The sequence below is a fragment of the Poecilia mexicana genome, unplaced genomic scaffold (assembly GCF_051168715.1).
Source record: "Poecilia mexicana isolate PSO_F unplaced genomic scaffold, ASM5116871v1 scaffold_2, whole genome shotgun sequence".
Lineage (NCBI taxonomy): Eukaryota > Metazoa > Chordata > Actinopteri > Cyprinodontiformes > Poeciliidae > Poecilia > Poecilia mexicana.
Window position 1 is genome coordinate 24676290 of NW_028263371.1, and position 21863 is coordinate 24698152.

Here is a 21863-nt window from a genome sequence, read left to right on the forward strand (position 1 = left end):
TTCACCCTCCCTTCCACCCACACACTCAAAATAAAGGGATTCAGCACACATGCACCTTCCCACACTCTATGTACGGAAACACAAAGCCTGCTTCTCTGTGGTGCATTTTATTTCGCTATGGCTTTAATTGAGCTTTTTTAATGGAGAAAAGGGATTATATATTCACACACCTCTCTTCCTGGCAGATGATTGGACACTTTTCTTCCTTATCAGTGAAGTATTTGGACTCAGGCTGCTGCTAAAAACAACTTCAAGGATGACAGGTGGCGTAGAAAAGCACCAGGAGCTTCTCCTTCAGCTCACGCAGCCTAATATGGCAAGCTGATATTCAACTTAATATTTATCTGTACCATTCTGGAAATTTTAGTTACCTGGCAACTTGTTTTATTTTTGAAGTAAGGTTATGTCTCAGTATTCAGACAGAAAGTTCAGTTTTCATATCAACTGCATCTTCTCAGAATTTAATGTGGAGTCCCTCAGGGTTTTGTCTTTGAACCACTCCTTTTGGTTTTATGCATGTCTCTTTCTTGGAGAGATAATGAATAATTTCACATTTATAAAAAAAAGATCAAATTGTGGGGGGCTTGTTCCCTGGGAGGGACACAAGAGGGCGCTAGAGAGGGATCAGAAAATTGGAGGGAGGATGAGAAAAAAAAAGAACAACTTTGTGATTTTTTTTTATCATAAAATCAATAATGTTTTTAAATACTTTTAAAAAAAATATATGAGTTAAAATAATTTATTGAAATTTTAACTTCTTTTCTGATTGGCTGCTTTGCTCCTCAAGCTAACATAGCAAAAATAAAACGGACAAATTTCTTAGAAGAAAACCTAAAATCAGACAGTGAGAGGCACTATTTATGCTAAGCTAATTTTACAATAAAACGGAAGAAAAACATTCTAAAATGGAGTTTGTTTGTTTTGTTTTTTTTACATACTTTTAGCTCTGGCAAAAAAAAACTTTTTGAGTGATTTAATCAAAAATAATAAGAAGAAAGAGTCACATTTCTACAAGTATTCAAAGCCTTTACCAATGACGCTCAACTTGATCATCTTGTATCCAGCTGGAATCCAGTCCACCTCTTTATTTAGCTCTTAAAGGATCAGATTTTTGTTTTTCTTTATCACACAGTTGCTATAGTTTTCAGTCCAACGATTCCATAGCGGGAACATTGTGCTAAGTTTGCTACGCTAAAAAGCTTTGTGTCTAAATCTGTTAGCATGGCATCATGATAGCATCTTGATAGGAAAATGTTGACAAAGACAACCAGATAATTTATAATATAATCTAAGTAATTAGTGGTTATGAAGCTACGTTAGCGAAGGAAATGCTGTCTGATCAGTCACATTTGTTGACTTGCTCAAACAAGTAATTATAGATGAAGTGGAAGCTAAGATGCTATCATTTCATTGACGTTACTCCTGCCTTTAAAAACAGTTTAAAAGTCTAATTTGTGGTTTTAACCTGTCGCTGTTTTGATGTGAAACATGAAACTTTGAGGCTAACACAAACACACGTCTCCCCGCCTTTTGAGATCATCCTGATTCATTTGTAATTGTTGTTTGGGAATCTGAAGGGTAGCAGCTGATTGGCCGTCGTTGACACTTTACAAATGGCAATCAATGCTTTTGTTTCTGGTGGTTTTTTGCTCGTCTCCGGTGAGATAATAATTGGAGCTGATAATGGTTACCAGGCTCATAACATATTGACCGGATCGCAGTAATGAGCCGATTGAACAGAGACGGCCATGCCTGGAAAAGACGAAGCAATTAGCACGTCTGTGTGCGTCGCCTGCTTGCACGACAGCGAGAACAAACAAATTCCCACTCGTCACATTTCAAACTCGGTCGCGTAAAACCCCGTATTCAGCCGCGGTAACGACTTCTGGGATGTGCGTTTTACCTCATCGGGGAGTTAAAGGATTAACTCGATTCTATTATTCACACCAAGTAGCACAAGAAAAAGCCCAGGCTCATTTTTCCTTGTACCTGCAGCTTCTAGTGAGCAGCTTATTACGCGATCAATCACGCACACCGCGAACGGCGGCGAATCAATTAATAATTGAAAACCTTTAAAGTACTTGAAGCGGTGATTGGAATGTGCCTTAAGTTGGAGGCAGGCAGTGTGGAAGGTCACGAGGTTAAACAGGCCAGATCAATCAGGCTCAGAACTGGACTGGGACTCATTTCAAACAATGAAACAATGCATCTCTCTCTGGAGACTAACCAATCAGGCTTTGAGGATGTTATGCATTACAGATCAGTCAGTCAAGTTTATTTATACAGAACATTTCAGCAGCAAGGCAGTTCAAGAAGCTTTACATCAGAAAAACAACATCCAGTCACCAGCTGAAAACCAGTAACAAACATTTTAACTTACTGGTTGGTCAGAAATAATATTTATTGTCACTCAGTGAAGAAATTCAGACTGGCAAATAGATATGCAGCTGAGAAGGGTTTTAAAAATGTATGAAAAAAAAACATTTATGTCAACACTGAGTTAGTTGGGATCATGATGGTTGATGAGAGGAAGGACGTCTTCTTTGAACAGCTTTGGTTAAAAAGTTAGCTCTTTAAACCAAAACAAGGAAGACATGAATGAAACAAAACCGCTGTTTAAATAAATGGAAGAATCACTAAAATGGTCAATGAATGGCAATCAACACCTATTAACTCCAGCTGGTTACGTAATATGTTCAGAAAGAGGATATTTCGACAGGATTAAAGAGATATTTCATCAACTCTTTAACTTATTTTGTCTCTAAAACATTTGGAAGAGATTGTGGAGTATAGTCCAATCATCCTGAGCTGGAATACCTGTCAGCAGGTAACAGAAGTGGGTCAACTTCAACAAGGATCTCTGAAATAGGAGTGTCCGTTTCCGTTTCTAAATCGTGTAATGTTGCTGTTTTTTCTCAGTTTCTTTAGATTGAACTCATATTTTCAAACACAATAGAATAAAGGGAGCATCTGAGTTAGGAAAATGATCATAAGTATTGATAAATCGGCTCCTGCACCTCTTCATGTCCATGCAGCAGTGCCGATCTACTGCCATCTATAGGCGTCTCTGCGCCACAGCAGATTGCTGCCAGTGATTTCTGGAGAGCGTTGCTGCCGTAGGCTGCAGCCATCCCTCCTAGAAAAGCAGCAGATAATGATTTCATCATTTCCCCGATTATTGACAGGCGCCTTGAGCTCTACTATTAAGTTCCCAGTGTTGTGGAGCGAATTAACATCCATTAGAATATGATTATTCAGCGAGAGAGTGGTGGGATGTTGATCCTAACGAGGACTGCAGCTCCAACATTGGGGAAAAAAAGGAAACGTGGGGTTTTGACAGGCTCATCAGATATCCAGCTCCAGACAGCGACGTGTTGACTGCAGCGCTGCATCAGGAGCCTCTGGCCTTAAAGTGACCTCCTCCATGCAGAGCTGCCAATCACCGCTCATTAAACATCAAGACACATTCCTCCCTCCACCAAGCCCAGATTTAAAGAGCTCTTTATCTGGGTCTCTGCCGCTCCTTTGCCGCTCATTCTTCGTGTTTTTCAGGTGAAAAAACATCCATTGTCTCATTTCAGTGGCCATTACAATAGGATATGTAGACGTGTTTGAGCTATAAAAGGCATTTTCAGTCTGAAATACATATTTAGATTTTTTTTTTATGGCTCCATCTCTTCCCATTATCACCATGTCAACAATTCCTAAACATTACCTTTAGTGTGTTAACCATCACCAAAAAGACAATTTCTGGAGAAATTGGTTGCATAAAATATTCTATATGAATTATTATTGTATATAATTGGTTGAAATAACTTAATTGTATTATTTTATCCATCATATGTGTATATTTACTTGCCTCTTAGAGATAAATTATTGATTTATTATTATTACTTGATGTTTTGAATTTGTTTACATATTCATACTGAAAAGTTATTCTGCATTTTTATATCAGATGAAGATATTTTCAGTAAATATATGAAATTACTCATGGAAAATTAAAGTATTTTATGATGTTTTTTACGTTGAACATATTGAAAAACTCAGTTTGGAGCGATACGACTTGACTTTGTAATGGTTGGTACTTGGAAAGTGCCATTTATTTTCCTTCACTGTATCCCAAAGAGTTGAGATAAGGATGTTAGCTTCTGCAATTTTACTAAGACGGTTTAGGAAATATTTTGAATTTGCACCTGTCCGCTAAAAGATCCAGAAGCGCAACACATCGTGCTCTGATGTAAAGAAACTCAAGTCTTTGCTGCCATTAAAAAGAAATTTCTTAATCATCAGGAACTTTACAATCAAGAAGGAAAACAAGTGGATTTCTGTTGTTTCTTAAAGATGTTTCACCTCCGATCTAAAAGGCTTATCAGTGGAAACATGAGAGACGTCCACTTTCCTTCTACTGAAGCATTTAACACACCGACAACGGGTCGGATCCAACGCCAAACGTCTTCGAACAATAAGTCAAAGTGGTTAAGATTTAATTAGAATCAAACTGTGACAATGTGTAAAAACCTTCTTCATAAAATGCTGTCAGATACATAAAGGCACACTTGTTGCAGAATTGAACACAAAGTACTGCACAGATCTTTTCTGTAGTAACCGTTGTTTATTTTCTGTTCTTTTCCAGCTTCCCTGCAGGTTTCCATATCCTTGCACAAGGTGGAGTTAAGCGTCGGAGAGTCCAAATTCTTCATCTGCACAGGTAATTTAAAACTTTTTATTTGTCCAGAAGGAAATTTAAACGATGTTTAAATTAACTCATCTTAATCCAACATTCCTCAAAGATCTCCAGTAGCTGTCGGTAGTACAACGAATTTGAAGTCACCTCTGACTAAAGACATTGTGTTTTTTTAAAAGAAGACGACATTTTAAATGTTAATGCTGTAGACAGGAAATATCTCAGGTAGCAGTCAGTACTGCAACATATCTGAAGAGGCTTCTGACTGAAGGCTGTTGCTGTGACATGCTAACAGCTCTGTAGCTTAGCAGAGACTATATTCCTCAGCAGCATCAGCTGCTAACCCACCTCCTCTTTAACTCTGTCTGGGCGTATTTGATGTTTCTGTTTGTAAAAAAATGTTTCTTCTCCGTAAAATCCCCGTCAATCACGTCGAGGTGAAGCGCTGTGAGGGTTGTGGGTGTGTTTGCTGTCAGCTACGGCATCCTGGATGCCCTGTCATTAACGTTTGTCCCTTTGTGAACGCCACACGTGCGCAGCAGCAAATAAGCCGTTGTCGGGGCCAACGGCGGCTCGGTGGGGCGGCCATGTTTTCTGGCAGGCCCGGCCCGCCTCCTACTGGCTGCCGTCTCTCTCCTGCCAACCCACTCGACAGGGGGCTAACAATCAAGAGGGTAGAAACGCGCTTGGAGGATTGTGAGGGAGAGTTAAGGCACACTGAGCAGTGAAGAAACGGGGTAGAGGGGCAGAAACACAGGAAATGAATAAAACCAGAGGATAAAAAAAGCTTTTAATGTGAAAGGCTTACAGAAGAAAATGGAAAAGCTTTTGAAGCACGGTGAAAATGTGTCTGTGGAAATGTTTGTATCACCTTTTCCACCCTGGACTGGTACCAGGCTGGCAGGAAGTTCTGCCAAACGCAGGAAGCTGAAACGAACCTGCAAACAAAAAGTCGGATTTTTCTGGCTTTCAGCTGCAATCATCTTCCAGCTGTTGGCAAGTTAAGTTTGGGCCTCCAAGAGCACCAAGCATGCATTTATAAATATATGTTTATATTTAAAATAGCATCCAATAATACCATTACACAGATAATAGGTCAATTTCTTATATGAAGTGATATAAGGATACCGAACTTGTTAACAATAATTTATTGTTTCTGTTGTTACTTTACGGTGTTTTCACTGTGTGTCCAGATGCAGCCTTGAGGACAGAATAAACTTTTAAAACAAAATTTTCTGTTATTAATCATCCAAGAAGAAAAGCAGAGACATTTTTATCTGTATGCAGCTGAACTTTGAACACAATCTTATTAGGTTCTCCAGACCTTTGACCTCAGATTAGGATCTCATTAAAGTAAAAGGAAACATTGGTAATTAGTTATTAATTTGTGAGTAAAAATCATGAGTTAACTAAATCTGAATTTTCCCCTTGATATTATCCCTGCACCTAAAAAGATATACATGTTTTTATGGATAAATCTTGTTTAAAATCTCAGAATTGCTGCATTTTTATCCCATGTGAAAATTTAGACCTGAAGAAAAAATTATGACATCTTTATTTTATTTGAGAAAACACAAAAAAATTAGACTGTTTTTTTGTCATTCAGGCCACTTTACAACTAGATAAGCAAAGATAAGCCAATAAAAGGATTGGTTTATAATCTCACATTGTTGTGAAGATTGTGAATCTGTTGAAAATCATAGGTTTAGTTTCACAAAAATACGTCAATCAATCAAGTTTATTTCAGTAAGAAGGCAGCATGAAGTGTTTTACATCATAAAAACACAAAGTTTAACAAGTGAAACATTACATTTTGCCTAAGTTAATTAATTATGGTTCAAAACTTTAAACAGGTTGGTTTAAGGAAAGTCAGTAAATTATTAGAATAATTGAAAAACTGAAAATAAATTTGTTTATGTGACTAAAATCCTTGTTTACAAGAACATAAACTAGTAAATATTGTGAATATGACATTATGTTACCACTAGGAGTATTTTAATCACCTTAACCTGACGTTAGATGTAACTGCGTTGCTATGGGAACATGTTGTTAGGATCAGATGCTTTTAAAGCCATAAAAGAAGTTAGCTTTTTATGATAACTAGCGGTTCGATAGTTTGAGCTGCTGCATTTTCACCTGCTAATAAACACCTGAAAGCTCGAGCCGCTGGGTCCAGCAGTGGAGCCACTTCCAGCTTTTGTCCCAGAACAGAAGATTTGACACCTGGCGACTTATTCTTGCTTTTAAGGAGAAAGTCTGAGAGGCTTCCTGCCTTTGTTCTTCCCCTCTTAGCACAGAAAAGCTTTATTTTCTGCCACATGGCCTTCGAAAAAGAAACTGTAGGAGGCCAAGAGAGGAGTGAGAAGCTGAAAGAGAAAACTTTAAGTTGGTAGTTTTAGATTGACCTTAGGAAGAAGTTGAAGCTAAGTAGTCCAAAGAAAGAGCCTTTGTTCCTGTCAGCTTGTTCTTTCAGATATTTTGCTGTTCAGATGTTTTATAAAGCTTACAGAAGGTAAACCAGAGAGCAGGGGTGTCAAAAGAAGCAAATAAAGTAGCCTGATATTTACTGAAGATCCAAAACCATAAAGATATGTTTACCACTATGTGTTAGAATAATAGTAAATAAAAGAAAAGGAGTGAATTTTCACCAAATTCTCAGTAATTTAGTGATTAATCAGTTTATTTTTGGTAGGAAATGTTTAAAATCTAAAAATGTGACTTTTTTCTGACAAATTTCTTTGTTTTTTCTAGAAAATTTCTGAAATTTTTACTGCAATGGCCCTAATACACTACAGCAGATTTTGCAGGATTTTGGTCACTTTGTTTCAAAATGGCACAAACTAACAAAGAAATGCTCACAAAAATGAAAGTTTTCTGCATTTGTAAAGTTCAACACAAAGTTTTGTCTTCCATCAACATTTTTTTTCGCTTTTTATTCAGTTTCATAGTCAAAACTTTCTCAAACATCCAGTGACTTTCAGTAAACTCCACTAAATCAATACATTTTTGAAAAATGAGCAACACACATCCAGTTCTAGCACGAAAAATCCAAAGATAATAGAAAAACATCAACATTTATGATTTTTTTTTACAATAAGACAAACCTGCTAGATTTTATGTTTCAGACCCATAATAATTTATTACTCCCTTGTTTACAGATTAATGCGTCTTTATTTCATTAAAACATTGTGTTGTGTTAGTTGTGCAGGTAAAAAGAAAACATTTTTCTTTTATTTTTTCTTTATTTTTAATTAAAAATGAATAAAAATTGAACAGTGTCGTAACATTAGGACATCACTTCTACAGAGGATAAAATCTTTCATGTTTAGAACAAGATGTCTTTGTTAAATTATTGATATTTAGGGCGGTTTGATTTCATCTTTTGTTGCTGTTGTAGTTTTCTCCAAACATTTTAAAAGCCTTGTTTGTTAGCTCTCAGCCCCAACCTGCAGTTAAGCACCAGTTCTGCTGTAAAGGAACATTACAACCTTCATGTTAGCTGTGGTAATTGCTACCTGCTAACACTTAACCACCCCGTTAGCAGCTGCTCTGCTTTGTAAGTATTAATCATTTTAACCTTGCTACTCTGCTGAAGCAATTACTAAAGATTACAGGAACAGGCCTGTCTAAAGAGGCTAGGTAGGTTTAATTGTGTGTTTTTTCTGAGTGTTTTATTCCACTGGCCTTCACAGTTATTAGCGCTCCTGGTGGAGAAGTGTGAAAAAAAAAAAAAAAAATCCCTAAAATTGATCCGTCTCTTTTATGCACCAGTTATTCAACGAGGAAAGGAAATCTCTGAAAAACTGTTGATTTTGTGTCTAAATAAGCATTTTTTTTGTTATTTTGTTTATGTGATCAGAAGCCTGTGTCCAGATATTTACATTTGTGACAGTAGGTTTAAAATTAAAAAATGACGTAAAAACACGGTTTGCAGGTGGATCAGACATGCTTCCCTCATTTAATACTCCAGTTTTTGTTTCTGTTCTTCCTGTCCAACATTTCACAACTTGATGAATCATTTGTGGAAAAAAAAAATAAAACATGTCAGAACTAGGGGTTGCATGACTTTAAAGTTGACATGAAATGGCTAAACCTTTCAGAGGTGCAACCTTCCTACATATGAACCTTCTTTTCAAGTTTTTATTTTTTATTTATATTCTTTTCTTTGTATTTTTATGTTTTGGATTTTGTTTACCAGCACTGATATGAACAGTTTTTTATAAGCCTGGCGGGCCTCCAGGCTTAGCATTGCTTATTTATTTACGTTATTTTTTTATGTTTGCGTTTTATAAGAGGTTATTGTTGGTGTTCAGATGTTAATCTTCCAATAAAACATAATTATGTAGTGATATTTAAAAATGTCCTGTCAATTTTAAACATTTTTTACTCAAAAACACGACAGGTTGCTGGATGAATGACACCTAAACACCAGGCTTAGCAAGTTTTCTGGGGGAAACCTTGAATTATTTACATTTTTATACAATTATAACTGCCTGACAAACTCATCTAGTTCACCTTCTATCATCTCAGTTTTGTCGACTGGCTCCATAAAAAGTCTTTGCAGACTAAAGAATCGACTAGTCGGAGCAACTTCTAATCAGAACATGAACTTTTATTTCCTAAACAGGATAATAATGCAAACCAGTCCCTTTATGTTCCAACCAGTGGAAAAACAGAGAAGATATTCAAATGTCATACACTAATTAATTATTAGTGTAACTTTATCTACAGTTTTATCTAAAATCATAATTAATTGTCGATCTTTCTTCTTCTGCTTCAGCGACGGTTGGGTTTGATTCCTCAGCTGCATTTATCTTGATTCCTCGTCTATTACTGATCGATCACACGATTAATAAATCTATAACCCAAACCACCTGAAACCACAAGTTAAGCTTCATCTGCAGCAGCAAACAGTGTAAACATTGTAGCCAACAACAACGCTTTTATTGTAATTACGTCTATCCACCATGTATCCATGTACCTTTACTGTTTTTTCTAATCATATAGAGTAAAGTTCTTGCTTTTTATTCAGATCCTCACTCCTGGGTGGGGAAATGTTCAACACACAGTCGTTTTAATGAAGGCCCGACTCAGAGGACCCAGCAGAAACTTCCACAGAGCAGAACATCTAATGCCAACACCAAGTTTTTCTGGCTTCTCTTAGCAGCAGCTGCAGCTGAGGCACATGAAATGATTCGTTCCTACACAGGAGCTCCACGTTTGAACAGATCGGCTCTAAAGATGTTATGCAAACTGAAAACCCCTGGATGGTGTTTCATCATCTCACTGGTACCTGAAATGAAAACTCTCCCACCAACAGCTTCGTTTCCTTCTGTTACACACACACTGGTTTTGTCTGAGTACCCAGTAACACAGCGGCTCATAATCTCCCCTGGTGGCAGATGAAAGCACTAAATAAATAAAAAAAATAGATAACTTTTAGAAAAATCGCAAGGTGGCACAAAAAGTTTGCAGTTCTGCAAGTGTCTTCTGTGAAAAGGTACTAAACTCATCCAGTTCTTTAGTTTTGTTTTCTCTCCTAACTAAGTTTAGCAAATTATTTATTTGGAATAGTTTGAAAATTTGCATATTGGTGCCACTGATCAACACTGTTAAAAGTGCATAAGGACCTAGATATAGGTGAACTGTCAAATATTAAGTTTTATGTTTTACTTTCTGAAATTGATGGAGAATCTGTGGAAAAAGATAAAGATTAGGGTGATGGTGTGGAGGCTTTCCAACCTCGAAGACTTTCATCATCAAAGTTAAAACCTTAAAATACCAGAGATTAGGATAAATCATTGCTATTTTAAAAAATAAAATTTCAAATAAAAAAAACTATTTCCTAGCAGAAAGTCTAAATCTGGTAGATTTGAAACTAAAATGTGGTACAAAATAATCCAAATTGATATGCAGCTCATGCTAAATTAGCCTCAGAAAAGCTGAGTAGAAACAGTTTGTATCTGATTTTTGTTTGCTTTAACAATTAAATTAGCAAAATATCTTCTATTGTCTGCCTACAATAGAAAAAACTGCAACAGTTAGCATTAGCATCAAGAAACTGAAATGAAGCTCCTTAGTTTTCACACAAACTTGACTAATAAAGCTGATTCTGACATGCAAAACCTTTTATTCTTGGGATCTACCATGATATCTTCCTGTTTATAGAAATATTGTCTGGTTATTTTATTAAAGAGCAGATAAAATTCTCAATAAAATGATTTTTGAGTTTCACTTTCACAATTCTCGCCCTTGTGGAAACAAATTTGAACAAACCAGAGGGGATTTAAGTGATGCTCGACTCCACTTCTGAGTTCACTTTTATATTTAAAGTAAGGAACAGCTTGTGTCTTGTTTTAGTGGGATTACAGTACATTTCCAGGACGGACATAAATGCCTGAGAACGTTCCCTCCCTGCTTTAAACTGGCTTCTTCCTTGAGTTTTACCAGGATGTTCCTGGTAAATATTGGCTCCAGTAGACATTTATAGACTGTAATCTTCCCCTTGCAGCAAGCAAGGCGATCCGCTCCATGCTTCAGTTCTAGAAACCTTTACATATTTCTTTTTTTTTTTTTTTTTACATTTCCAAGCCTATTCTAATCTCCAAACGAGGGTTTCGCTGCTGCCAGCGTCGATAAATCAGAATACCTCCGTGTCTGCGTTTTGCTAGCCTCTGGAGAAGTGGTCATCATTGTCCTGCCATCGCACCTCTCAGTCAGCGCTTACTTTTCCTGCCAAGATGTCGCCGTGGCGCCGGAGCTTATGCAGATTTTAAGATGTGCTATTCACGCAGATGTTAAGACACACAGAGGGATGCCAGGCTGAGTGTGCAGAACGGGCCGGCACGCTGCACACTCCTGTCTTCTCCCATCATCTCTGATTCAAATGGGGCTGTCACCATGCCGGTTGCATCAGCTCGAACTCATAACTGTATGTGCTGTCAGAAGGCTGTATAATGCGGAGAGGCGATAACATTGTGGTGCTAGCAGGTGGAAAAAGGCAGCTGCAGTGATACTGAGCACTTATCTGTTCCTTTCAAGTGCCCACATGAGGCAGAGGAATCTGCTGGGTGCAGGGATGGTGTACGATCGGTGTGCTTTGAAGTTAAAAAGTGGCAGAGGAGGAGAGTTAGCTTATTTGTTTGCTCAACCTCCCCTCCGTCCATCAGGCGTTACCTCCAGGCTACAATCACCACTATAGACCATATAGGTCACGCCTCAGTTTTGCTCAAGGGCATCTTGTATTTAATTTGTCGGCTTAGGGTTTTTGCAGAAATCCGCCGTCTTCTCCTATTTAGTTCACTGAAAAAATGAGGATCTGTCTCTGGTCTTGTTCTGGGCTGATGGATAAGCCAGATAATGGGCTGACACAGTCGCTGTTTTATTAACACGCCTTCCAGACGAGGGGCACCTGCTGCTTGCAGATGGCTCTGTCATCTCCTTAAGTAGCTGCACGAGGTCTCGCTTCACGGGGCACATGAGGACGCCCCGGTTCAAGTTCAGTTTTGATCTGAACGGATTTACGTCGGAAGTGTTTCCTCTTTTGGTTCCATGGTTTGATGTACCAAGAAGACACTCAACTAAATCCTTGATGCATCCGCTTTTAAAAGGGGAAGCAGCAGCTGAGTCGTATCCAATCAAATGTCAAGAAGCGTACAGGTAGCGTACCTTTGGAAAGCCATCGTTGATTCACATCACATAAATTTCCAATCATGCAACAATGTTTCCTAGAGTTGATGTAGCAAAGTCAGGAGAAACGAACAAAAAGAGAACCCTCTGAGACTCTGAAAACCTTAGTTGGCATGTTAGACACAAAGAGGCTGAACAAATATTGGTTGTTTGAAAGAGCTAACAATGGAAAGCATTCACACCCGCCATGTTTAGTCCGCTTTAATTGAAGTCTGGTTAGTTTGCTTTAGATTTCCTCTTCATTGTGGAGTCGAACTCTGATGCAGACCAAGAAAAAGAAGTTAAGGTGTCGGTTTGGTTGAATTGAACTCTGGTACAATTTGAATGCAGATATGAACACCAAGCGAACTGGAAACCGCTCCAAAAGCAGGAAGTTAATTCTGGTTAAATTCAGCCAAAACAGACACGAGAGTCTAGCGCAAGCTTGAGAAATGTCTCGAGGTTTTTTTTACCAAAGACAAAATAGAAATCCTACAACTGCTAAAATCCATTTTTGTTTACAATTTTTGTGCATAGTTCTTGTGTCGTTTCCTTCAGGAGTTTTTGGTTTTCCAAAGGATTTGGATCACTTTGGGCAGTCTAGTGTGACGATAAAACTGCAGCAGCTGAAAATGTAACAAATATTACAATTTTGATCTCCAATCGAACCGAGTCTACTGGACTATCAGGTGTGAAAACAACCTTAGAAATATGAACTATAAGATTTCTAGAACAATGTCTTTTGGTGGGATGACACCAAAGTGTTTGACTATAACTCACAGCTATACAGTATAATAAAAACATCCTATACCAACAGTATTCAACCATGTTGGAGTCATTGGTCCAACACCAGAAGTTCTTTGGCTCTTTTTTAGTTATGTCCCTATTTCTACCGTCCATCATCCCAAAGTGATTTTTGTTTCTAAGAACTGGATCAGAACCTCCATCTGAAGTTGGTTTCATTTGCGTTTTCCTGTTTCTCTGTCTGCTTCCAGCTATCGGTGAGCCTGTCAGGCTGGAATGGTTCAACCCTCTGGGTGAGCGCATCGTAAGCAGCAAACGGATGAACCTGCAGACGGAGGCGTCCCGATCCCGACTCATCATCTACAACGCCATCATCGAGGACGCGGGGATCTACCGCTGCCAGGCCACCGACGCCAGCGGCCACACGGAGGAGGCGTCGGTGGTGCTCGAAATCTACCGTAAGTTTCGCCTGTTACCATGCAACCGCACTTCACAGCAACCTGCAGATGCTCCACGCTGGCCTCCTGGGGAGAGTCAGACACGAATAGAATAAAGCTTTGAAATTAGGTTTTGATCACAGCTGATTCATATTCTCATCTGCACCACAAGCTGTTAAGGATGCCCCTGAACTTGAGGTCCACGTGTGCCTGTGGCTCCTGTGAATCTGTGTTGATGATTAAAGGATAATCATCAGCGATGCCTACGGGACTCGGATCCTGCCAGGCTTAATGAGAGACCTGGCACTTTGTCTAACCTGCCTTTGTGGCCCATTGATGTTATGAGGCAGGGGGTCACTCCATCGCTACTGAGACTCTCCTACATGCAAGCAGTCAGTTTCCTGCCCTTTGCTCATTGAGCGCATAATGAAGCCAAACCCGTAAAGGGAACCAAACTTTTCATACTTCCACTTCTGAAAACAGCCTTAGTCCTTAAACAAACACAATATGTTAAAGTTTTTTGGTGTCTGGAAAATGAGAAGTTTCAAAAGCCTCAGAATGTAACGTCACAAATCAGCAGGCACTGCCCGTTACCTAGCAACCCCAAGCTGAGCTCCAAAATGTTTGGTCAACTGCTTTTACCACTGTATGCGCTGTACAATGGCTGCTGGAAAAGACAAGTGTTTTGTTGTCTTGGTTGTGCAGGAGGCTCTTTCTAAGATGTACAGTTGTGTGATTGAGTCTGCCATTTTCATGTGCAAGTGTAAATGTTGAGTTGGGGGGCGGGGCCAGCAGCAGCCTATTTGGATTTAAAGTGACAGAGGCCCTAAAACATCTCATAAACTAATTCATTACCTAAGAACGATTTTGTGCCAAAAATGTAATTAGCATGTTTTGTATCACCCATAAATCTATCCTAACCTATTCAAGGAAACATAATAGGTCACTTTTAATTAATTTGTGTCATCAAAGTCAGTGGGCGGGGCTATTGTTGCTCCAGTCAACCAATTAGATATGAATCTATTTCCCTATAATTCAAATCAGTTTTGTGTATAAATTCACAACAAATGTCATCTCTTGGTACTTTTCAAAAAAATACTTTCAATTCTCAATTAATTATCTAAAGGAAACCCAGCAGATTGCATTGAGTCATTGATTTAATTGACTATATCATATCAGATGTGTTTTTTTTTTTTTTTCCAAATAAATAATCGCCATATTTTTAACTTTGAAATTACATTCATTTTGTCACCTCTGGCCTTCCATAGGGTCCATTTCTGAAGCCACTTGAAGGCATAAATCATGAAAGGATTTAAGATTCTTTAACATAAGCCCATAAATTGCTACATTTCACACTCTGCACAGCTGAATGTATAACATTTGAGCGCTTACATCCTTGAAATGACCCGACCTTAACTGGAAAAAGGAGTAAAAAAAGAACACACTCATTCCTGTTCAAAGCCAGAAACATGTGATGAATTAACAATAAAGCACAAGATTTCCTCACTGAGAAATTACCCAGTGAGCCCTGTGATGGGACTGACTAAATACCCTTGTGCATGTTCAGGAGACAACACCAAGTTTAATTAGAGGAAACGTCAAAAGTACGAGGATTAACTCCAGGGAAACCGACACGTTCGCATGCGCTCTGGAAATCATCACCTGCTGGGCTGCTGTCTTCCCTTCCTCTCCCAGAGAAGCATTAGCTGAGACATCACAGCCTCAATCCCACCTGCCGCCGCTCAGTCATAGCCTCATTCTCCGCATAACCAGCCCCGCTGTTTCCTTGGCAACCGAGCGCCGCTCGTGCGCAGCCCCGTGGCGTGGGCTTCATGAGCAGAATGCGAATGAAGAGCCCTGCTGAAGCCGGAGCGCGCCGTCCCGCCTGCGCTCCTGGGTGGACCTGCTGGTCTGCAGCGTGTTGGACAGAACAATCTGACCTCAGGGTTAAAGTACACACACACGCACCTTTGCACACACACACACACACACACTCCGGGTCGGCCCTCCAAATTATTGATTTCATCAACTTCCATGTTTGTGAAATGCAGTGATTTCCAGCATGTCGTCGTTACAGTGAGGCCAGTCCAGGGAAATTTTCCTGCCACATATAAGGTTCATACTGGAGCTTTTAGATCCTTGAAAATGCTTGATTAATCAAAAAATGTTCTAGTTTTTGGCAGAAATTCACTCCTTTTTTACACCGTTTTAAGATTCCCTTTCAAGTTTTGGATCTACAAAACATATGAGCTATTTTTTCTTTTTGGTTTTTTTGCCCTGCCATTTTTTTTTTTGAATCTACAATTTTGGCCCACATGATAAAAAGCCCCCGATTTAGGGGTGAAGTTCTTGAAAGTGCTTGATATTCTAACTGCACAGTTTTGTAATGAATGCAATCTAAAATGTGAAAAGTCTAAATTTGGAAAACGTTATTTACGATATAATTTGGCACCTGGAATATTGACATGTCAGTATTGATTTGATAAGTAAAACCAGGCGTGTTACTGTTTGTGTTTTAGGAGATTGGTGATGTGATCCTGTAAAGAAGCAAAAGAAGCAACATGGTTGTTATGTCATGGTGTCGAAAGTGAAGGAAAATAAATATAATATTGGTAAATATCAGCCGTAACAACGGTGATGATATCGGACTTTGATATTGGCCCAGATCATCAAATCGGTGCATCAGGTTTTGTAGAGATTTGACCAGAATCTCTACAAAGATTTTATTTCCAACCAGCTGCGCTTCAGTGTAGCTCCAGTTTTAAATCAGACAAGTTATTTTTTTGACTTCTTTCATCGCCAAGTTTTTTTCATTTTTTCTTTCGTATTTGACTAAAGTGCTTGGTAGGCGTATTTTCCAAACGCATCATCAGAGTCCAGATGTGGACGGAGGGAAACTGTCTGATATAAGGTGTTTAACTTCAGTGTTTCTGCGAACAGGAGAGCAGAAACTCTGCTGAGCGTTTCCTCATTTTGCTGATGTCAAGTCTGCAGCAGCGCGTTTCTCCAGAGACGATTTTCCCTTTCAGATTCTCTTGTCGAGCAACGTGACTACAAAAGGAAGCAGGAAATGGATACAAACAGAGTAAATAACTGACAGCAGAAGTATTCAAACTTTACAGAAGAAGAAATGAGGAGCGTCTTTTTTTTTTCTTTTTTTTTTTTGGAAATGAGCAAAGAGCGGCTGAGGGAATGATGAGAGCGGAGTGAGTGACAGAAACATGCACAGGCATCCTTGAAGTTAATGAAGACGGTGAGATTCCAGACACGTCGCCGGGCGGAGGGTGCAGTCGGGGAGCGAAAGCTCATTTTAGGGAGCCGCCTGGTATAAATCACCCAGCTGAAATGCTAATGCTGGAGCCTCGCTAACGGAGAAGACTGATAGGAGAGCCGCCACTGATTTATTCACGCCTTCATGATGCGCCACGCAGGTGATGGCATGCGGCTGCGGCGCCGGCAGAGCCATCTTTGGCCCGCATCAGAGGCGCTGATGAGGCCTGGAGACGGATCTGCTGCTGCTTAGCGGGAAGCTCTTCAATCGCTGAAGAGGCTCCGCAGAACCAGAATGTCTGGGTTTCATTTCATCAGGGGCTTTTCTTTCATTCCTGCTGTATTTGTTCAGTACATGCAGCTCTGTGAAAAAATTAGGACACCCTAATTCACGTTTAGGTGATTACTAAGAACTTTTCACTTTTTTGGTAGTTTTATATCGTGAAAAGAAAAAGATTTCACTTCAAAAAATTAAACTAAATACTTAAAATACGTCTTCTAGCTGCAGCAAATGGCTTCTCTTCGTTAAGATTTATCTTGCAGCCTTCTCTCTAACATCAGTTTGATCTCAAGTCTGGACTTTGACTAGGCCTCCACTTGTGTTTGTGTCACTTTTTTCAGTAGACAGATGATTAGCAGAGGTTGGAAGAATAAAAACATCAAGATTCCATTAAGTATTCAATTTTTCTATTAAGAAATGCTCATCCTGATTTTTAATCTGTTAAAGAAAGTGATTTTTGTAGATAAACACCAAAAAATAATCCTGTTTCATAAAAGACATTTATATAAATGTGGGAATATTTTTAATGTTTTTTGGCATTTTCAGTGTTTTTCAGTGTTTGAAAGAGTCTTAATGAGATCTGGGCTTTGACTAGGCCCAGGACGTGGGATTCTTTAATTGTCTGGTTTGTTTTGGACCTTGTCATGTTGCAGATTGAATTACAGTGCTTTTTTTTCTTTTCTTTTTTTTACATTTCAAAGACTTTTTGAAAGGGCTTTTCTTCAATTTTTCTCCGCATAAAAACTGGTGATTAAATATCAATTTATCCAGACATGTTTTTTACTTTATAACAGCTTCATATCCGTAGCATTTGTTAAATGTGTGTTTTCGTTTGGCTCCACAGAGAAACTGACGTTCCGGGATGTAAAGTCGCCGCAGGAGTTCAGGCACGGCGAGACGGCGGAGGTGGTGTGTGATGTCATCAGCTCGCCGGTGCCGGTGGTGGTTTGGTACTACCAGGACAAAGAGATCACAGAGGAGCACCGCAGTGAGTTATCGCCACTTTCTGACTCACTTTGATTGACCTTTTTGTTTAGTTTTGCTCTTTTTACTAGAAGGGAACGTAAGGTTTTCCCATAATTTGTGAGCAAGCTTAATTTAAAATGCTGCTCTAAGTTTGTATCTGCTTACAGGAATCAGTGGAAACATATTTGGCAGCCGTAATTTGTTAGAAATTAGCACATTATTGGTGAAATGAAGCTTGTTCTTACCAGATTAACTTTGTGCTCACAAACAACATATTGGTGGTCTGGCTGTCGACTCCCTGCTCCAGTATTGGCTAAAGCCATAAGAGATACTGTTTTGTTTTCTGATCCATTCACTTCTAGTTTTTGTCTCCTTGTTTTGTTAGCCAAGCAGGAATGTATCCTCTCTATCCTGTATTTTATGTATTTATTTAACTCCCTCTTACATTTTTATTGGTCATTTTATAGCAAAAGTGCTTGCCATATCATTTTTCTCTGTCTGTAATATTTGTTCAAACATCCCTGCAGCACATTTCCACTAAAAAATGGTTTTTATCTCTCAAATAAACAAAATGTTGCGATATTTTCAGAAAGTGAAACTCATAATTAGAAACTGTGTTTTATTTATGTTCAATTCTTAAAAGATTGTATGTTTTCTGGCTCCAAAATGTGATAATTAACATCTTTTGCACTTAACAGCAATTTTGCCGCCTTGCAGAAATGGAGAATGCGACAAAAGTTGAATCGCTGAGTGCATTAAAAACTGGAGCAAAACGTACCAGCTAAAGCCACAACAATCGTATCTAATGCTGCGGCCGGGTTATTTTCATCTGGCAAACATTTTCCTTCTTGGTTTGTGTTCAGCCAGCGGATCAGCTGTAACTTGCCAAGAAATTTGCAGCTTACAGCTTGTCCGATCTGCAGGGAAATAGCTGTCATTTTCAGCACCTCACAATTTAGATTTGGAGCTGTGATAACCATGGAAATAACATTACAGTCTGGGTTACCAGGCGGCGCTGGTTATTCTAATAATTTGGACCATAAAAGTTGTAAGAAGAGCCATTCTCAGAGGAACTGAACCTAAACGTTCGAATATCAAGTGAAGAAATGCTCAGGAGCGCCGATCTTGTTTCATCTCATTGAAAACGTGCCAAAAACTCAGTTCTCTAGGAAATGCTTTTCCCTTCCTTTGTGTTGGATTCACAATGAGACAAGGGTATAAAAATCTACGGATAGAAACCCAATGGAGGAGGCATCTAATTTGGACAGAGCCCGTGTTAACAAGCCTCTGTGAGAGGATGGATTATGGAGCTGCTGGATGGGTGACATTCAAAGGCGCCGCTTCCCCGTGAGATTAAAAACACACCAGAAAAACATGGAGAAAATACATAAAAACAGTGGAGAAATGCGTGTTTTTATCCTGTACTGCCAATTCTCCATGGAAGATTTCACAGTCTCATTGTCAGCCCTCCTCTGTTCCCTTTAAGCAAAAGATGATTTATACCATTTATAGAGCTCTCCCTGGTAATCCCACCCTTTTTAGTTTTAACAGTGTTAAATATCAGGAGAATGGTCTACTTAATTTGCAAAGAAAAAGGAAGATGGAGGGAGAGGAGCACTCAAAGGAGGAATTCATTTTTAGTCATTTCCGTCCCTGTAAAATCAGTAATGCAGTGCGAAAGGCGCTCATTATTTCATCTCCCCTCCTCCTTGATTTACAACTCTCTCCTCAAGAAAAAAAGGCTGTGATTGGAAAGAGTGACCCTTTGAATCCTTCAATCTGTCACATTTTTAATTGAAATTCAAATCTTCTGTGACACTACAGTGATGAAAGCGCGTTTGTTTTTTCTTCTTCTTCTTTAATCATTTCTCTCTAATTGTGATGCGGGGATATAAATATCTTTGCTGGGCAGAGCAGATAGAGGCCCAACAGAGCCGAGCTGTAATTGCTAGAGTTTATCTGTCTGGACGTTATCAGGTAAATGAGCTGCGGCTGAGACTGACAGGCTGACTGCGTTGGACTGGAGATGGCATTTTCCTCCTGCTCCTCTTACGCTGCCGTTGTTTTGTTTTCTCCTCTCCTCCTGACCCGTGAAGGCAGGTTCCAGGTGCTGCCGAACAACAACCTGCAGATCCGCCAGGTGACCAAGGCGGACGAGGGCGTCTACCGCTGCGAGGCCAGCGTGGAGGCCAGAGGGGAGATCGACTTTGTGGACATAGCCGTGGTCGTCAACGGTGAGTCCGATCGTTTAAACTGCTGCTTTTATGCCATGTAGTTCTTACATTTTTAGCTTTTTAGATAACTAACATTCTGGGGGGGCTGGTTTCCCACCTAAAGAGTGTGAAAGTAACAAATAACCACTAAAATCTGACCATTTCTGTATCTGTTCCCTCTGCATTTTTGTCTTTTTTTTAGCCGTTACAACTGTTTACTCCATTGTTAGCATGCTGTAACGTGTTTTTCCGAGCCGCCTTTAAACGCAACATGAGCTCTAAGATGTGCTGATGTCTGTTATAATCATGGCAACGAACTTTGCACAGCTTTTACCCCGCAAACTAACCGAGTGAATTCAGTAATGCTGTTTACTAGCTATGTTAGCTAAACATACTAGCTAATGTAGCATGATTAAGCTACGTTGAGCTTATTAAGAAGAATAGGCTACTATTTTTGTTATTTATGTTCAAATGAGTAACTTTTTGGGTAAAAGGTACTTTTAAGAGTAGTTTTACTGCTCTGTACTTTTTTCTTTTACTTGAGTAATATTACTATTGCTTCTCTTACTTGGGTAGATTGATTTTGCATTTAAAGAAAAGAAATTCCAGAGATTGGAAACATTAGATTTTTGCAACATATGAGCTAAATCCCTTTGGAGCTGGGGGGAAAAAGAAGGAAAGTGAGTTATTCCTCCCTTTTCAGGATGACTTTGTAGCATGATTAAGCTATGCTTGCTATGCTAAGCTACTTTAATCGGCGCTAGTTTGTCTAGAAAGTCCAGTTTGATTGGAGGGATGCAGGAAGCAGAAAGTGGACTACAATGCCGTGCATTCTGGGTACAAAATAAATAAAGCCACAACAAACGTGAGCGCCTAGCATTAGTGGGAGAAATGATTGCCAAAGACAAATCACCTCTAAAATCAGACGCCACTTCATTTTCATTTACATTTCATGTCTTCTTTGGAGGTCTTTGTATCACTTCCTTCAGTGGTTCTTGGTGCAGCACCCCCACAGGTGAGGAGGGGAACAGGAACAGTGTGAAAATAACAAATGTTGCAGTTTTAGTCCCCAATCAAACTGAGTCTTCTGAACTGCCAGGTGTGAAAACATGCTTGAATTACACTCATCTCCCACAGATACAACAGGTTGATTATTTAAAAACACAAATGCCGACTTTAGCCAATCAACTCAGTGCACCAGAGTTCTGTCAATAGTTCAAGGTACTGATGGTTCTTTAGATCCACTTTGAGCCTCATAAACTGGTTTCTTGGACATGACGGTATCATAACTTCCAGAGTTGGTAGAGGAGACGTCAGGAGGGCTGGCCAGCCAATCAGAAGCACAGTTGGCAAAGTGGCTAATCCTGATTCTCCATCAACTTTGACTAGCATATTTAATATCTGTGACTAAATTTAGACGCCAGATTCACTTTGCACCAGTTGGTTAAAGGATGAATCGACTAAATAGAGCCAATCAGTGAAAACCAGAGTAACTGTCCAATTTTTAATGTGTTGAACAAAATGTTTTGCTTGTTAACTAAAACATCGATGATGATTCCAACTTTAGAGCACAACCAGGTGTTTGTGTTTGACAAGATCAC

The 21863-nt window shown here is 39.2% G+C and overlaps 1 protein-coding gene across 1 annotated transcript in view; it reads left to right on the plus strand.

Annotated features, from left to right (window-relative positions):
* The first annotated feature begins 4380 nt into the window (after positions 1-4380).
* Positions 4381-21863, plus strand: part of ncam2a (neural cell adhesion molecule 2a) — an 85310-nt gene continuing 67827 nt past the window's right edge. Inside the window, exons 1-5 of the mRNA XM_088008086.1 lie at positions 4381-4432; positions 4634-4708; positions 13348-13554; positions 17928-18071; positions 20146-20283. Coding sequence (XP_087864212.1) covers positions 4381-4432; positions 4634-4708; positions 13348-13554; positions 17928-18071; positions 20146-20283 — 616 coding nt within the window. The remainder of the gene's footprint in view (positions 4433-4633; positions 4709-13347; positions 13555-17927; positions 18072-20145; positions 20284-21863) is intronic.